This window comes from Apteryx rowi, unplaced genomic scaffold (assembly GCF_003343035.1).
Source record: "Apteryx rowi isolate R43461 unplaced genomic scaffold, aptRow1 scaffold_1465, whole genome shotgun sequence".
In the NCBI taxonomy this organism is placed as follows: domain Eukaryota; kingdom Metazoa; phylum Chordata; class Aves; order Apterygiformes; family Apterygidae; genus Apteryx; species Apteryx rowi.
The window spans coordinates 27,231-30,696 of record NW_020447714.1 but is presented as its reverse complement, the minus strand read 5'-3'; the positions used below and the strand labels follow the sequence as shown (position 1 = coordinate 30,696).

Here is a 3,466-nt window from a genome sequence, read left to right as displayed (position 1 = left end):
GTCCTGCTTCCCGCCCTTTTGCCGCCCTCCTGCCCATTGTGCTGCCTGGCGACGCGTGACGACRCGGGCTCCGCGCTGTCCGATTGGCCGCGCCGCAGAGGGCGGGAAGGAGGGGCGGGCGGTGAAGGGGGCGGAATTGCCCTCTGCGGCTTGTCTGAGGGGAGGCGGCTGCTGAGACCGGACCGGCCCCGGCCCCCGTGTCCGTGGGCAGCCGTGTCGGGGGGGGATCAAGCCCAGCGGTGCCTCGTGGAGGAGGGAGAAGCGCCCTTCTCCCGTGTAAAGATTTGCGAAGCGTTCGTGGTGCCGGGGCTCACGTTCAGACGCTCCCAGTGCACCTGAAGGCTCCTTACAGTGCGGCGACTCCTAAACCTCTGCAATTYATTTGCATTGTAAAACCTCCTCAGGGCGCTCGGTGTGGGTCTAAGTATGTTATCGTGGGGTCTCTCGGGATGTAATGTACACAACAGCTTTTTTTTTACAGGTTTGCTCCCTGTTTGCTTGTGCTGTCTCTGCGGACAAGTTTCTTTAGGCTCTTGCAAGTGCTCTGGGAGGTWTTTCTTCAGTGTTTTTCTGAAGATGTCTGCGTTTGGAGTATAAACTGTCTCACGTGACCCCCCCAGCCCCTGCTGGCTCAGTGCTATTGTCAGAGACCCCTGCTAAAAGCTGATTAACTCCATCCTAGGTGAGCCCCTGGGAGAGATGTGGCACGCGCGGCTCCCATGGCGTGCTCATCCAGCCCTGTGGTGCCAGCAGGTGATCCTGGTGTTTGGGGAAATTCCTGGCTCTGACAGAGCACAGCGGTTTGGCGAGGGAATAACCAGAACCAGCTGGCTGTCAGTGGACGGCCGAGTGGGATTTCCTTGTGACTCAGCTTATTTGCCAGTAATTTGTCCTGTGAAACTTTGCCAGGAAGTTATGCCGTGAAAACCAAATCTTCCAAAACCTCATTTTCGAGGGTGTGCRCATCCCAGACCCACCTAAACCATCAGAGAAGGCACGCGTCTTAGCGAAAACACTAATCATTTAATGCAATTTTATACACTTCCGCAGCTACCGCGAATCAYGGCATCAATTTAGTGGTACTCAGCACTTTGAGAATACGCTTTGTCAGGTGATTTCTTTAGTCCGCACACGGTAATGGTTCAGGTTAAGTACAAATTTTCTGGACTATGATTAATAAATGCAGTTTTCAGAAAGGGAAAAAAAAGCGATAGTAGGCTGTAAACTAGGCTCTTCTACTAATCAAACCCGTTCCTATAGCAAAGTTGTCATCGTGGCTAGCGGTACCTCAAAGAGAGTCGGCAGATGCGTGGTGCAATTCATAAGAGGGGCCTGAAGGCAGGGAGTGAGGAGGTGCTGGTGAGGCTCATGTCTGTGTCTCTTAGAAAGCAGAAGCAGCGCTGGAGCTGCCTGAGTTTCCCCGGCAGCAGCACTGAGTTGTGGCGGTCTCGCTGCCAGCAGCGCCCGGAGGTGCTTCRTTACGGAGCAGGGATGAGATCCTGTCCCAACCTGGGCGATGGGAGCAAATTGGGGTCGTTTCCTCTTTCCCAGGCTAAGGCTCGTTACTCAGAATGGAGCTTCTGGGCTCCGATTCGTCCATCTCCTGGTATTTTCTGAAACGAGGGATGGTTGGATGACTGGAGACATGGGAAATGCTCCAAAATGTTTGAGTTTTGTCCACACTGCACTTCGCTGTACGACTTAAGCCAATACCTTCAGCAAACCCAGTAAAAGCCTGTTGTAACGATATATTGTGTATGGGTGTCGCTGAAGGGGAAATGTGGGGGAAAAGGTGGCGCTGCCGATGTTAATGGGTCAGGAGCAGCTTGTAAGGAGCAGCGCGCCGGCTGTGAGTGAGGATCGGGGCCCATCCTGCAATGCCCTTGTGGGGTTCAGGAGCCAGCGGGCGCTTCAGGTGCAGAAATGCTACCGAGGAGCCTGCAGCTTCCTGGCACGGATTTCCCGTGCTGGCAGAAAGCAGCCTGCAGGGCCCTAAATCGCCACGTTTGTGCCCGAAGTGGGAGCTTTGCTGCTGAACGCGGTAACCCCTATCGGCGGCGTTTCCTCCCCTTCCCGCGTGGGCAGGGCAGGAGGAGAACTCACCTGCGTCTGCACAGCCAAACGGCCGCAATAGCAGCCACAGCCACGATTACCAGAATGGCAGCAGTGAGCCCTGCGGTCAGGATAATGCCTGAATTGCCTGGAAAACACAAGACGAAGCTGCCTGTGAGCTTCTCGTGAGGCTTTTGCCCACGCTGGTCCCACGGAGGCTCTGAGCAAGCCAGGGCCGTGTCCTGCACCGGCACCTACCCCAGGGCACCAGCAGGCTGCGGCCGCCCAGGCTGCTGTGCTGCACGCGGCAGGCGTAGCTGTGCCCGTCATGGGGGGTCACGGCCAGGACGCTGCGGAGCTGGTAGGTGAGGTCGGCGTTGGGCAGCGTCGGCGTGGAGTTGAGCTCCGGGCCTGGTGGCACCTCCTGCCCGTCGCGGAGCCAGTTGACGTGGACGGGCCGTGGGTAGAAGCCGGTGACGCGGCAGACGAGCAGTAGGTGTGCCAGGCTGGGCACGCGGGCGAAGACCACGGCCACGGGCTTCACTGGGGCGGGTGAGAGCCAGAGGCCGGTTGGGCAGGAGCCTGGTGGCCCCGGCACGCGCAGGAACGCCAGCAGCGCTGCCTGGCATGGGGGCACCACCGGCAGTTGGGGATGACTGTGGGTGGCCTCACCTTGCCTCTCCAGATCCTCCTTCGCGTAGCGCAGTATTATCTCCATATCATCGACGCAGCTGTCGTTGAAGAGGACCTGTATTAATTCAGTGAAGACTGTGTAGTTTTTCAGCGTTTTTTGGACATATCTCGACAAATCAGTGTCTTGCAAGAGAAGCCAAGTGCCGTTGGCCATGTCGTAGCTGAGGAAGTCCTGGCCGTTGTAGCCGACGTAGATGAATGCCCTGGAGGTCCTGTTGGGGAAGAGCTCGCAGCCGGCAGTGCACTGGGCCACRAAGGGATCTGCAGGGGAAGGATGGGGTGGGGGGGAGAGGTGGTGAGAGCGGCTCAGGATTGCGTCCCCTCGGGCAGTGTCCAGCGTCGGCGGCGTGGTGCTTGCTCAGCCAACCTCGCGACGCGCATCTCTGCCCTTAGAGCATTTTTGGCCAATGCCGTAGGGAGCAATCGTGCGACTAGACCCTGAGAACCGCCCTTCCCAAGGGGCATCAGGCAGGGGGGGACACTTGGAAGAGGCAGCGAAGCGTTTACAGAGTTGGCGCGTGATGGCGCACGCGGCACGGGCTCTGCTGCCTGCAGGAGGGAGCCCAGTGGACGCTGTCCCCAAGGGGGGGGACGTTCACAAAAGCCAGGACTTACATGGCACCTGCTTCTCTATGGCGCCCGCCTGGATCAAGTGGTGGAATTTCCGCAGGTAGATTTTGATCATACGCTCAATGGTATCCCAGTCGCCCTTGGGCAGGGC

At 58.1% G+C, this 3,466-nt stretch overlaps 1 protein-coding gene across 1 annotated transcript in view; it reads right to left on the bottom strand.

Moving 5' to 3' along the window:
- Window positions 1–1,065: 1,065 nt before the first annotated feature.
- LOC112962345 (T-cell surface glycoprotein CD1b-3-like) overlaps window positions 1,066–3,466 on the bottom strand; it is a 4,689-nt gene continuing 2,288 nt past the window's right edge. The window contains exons 3-7 of the mRNA XM_026058402.1: window positions 3,361–3,466; window positions 2,725–3,006; window positions 2,311–2,595; window positions 2,104–2,200; window positions 1,066–1,613 (exon numbers count right to left, since the gene is read on the bottom strand). The exon at window positions 3,361–3,466 is cut by the window's right edge and continues 1 nt beyond it. Of these exons, the coding sequence (XP_025914187.1) occupies window positions 1,553–1,613; window positions 2,104–2,200; window positions 2,311–2,595; window positions 2,725–3,006; window positions 3,361–3,466 (831 nt within the window). The 3' untranslated portion in view covers window positions 1,066–1,552. The remainder of the gene's footprint in view (window positions 1,614–2,103; window positions 2,201–2,310; window positions 2,596–2,724; window positions 3,007–3,360) is intronic.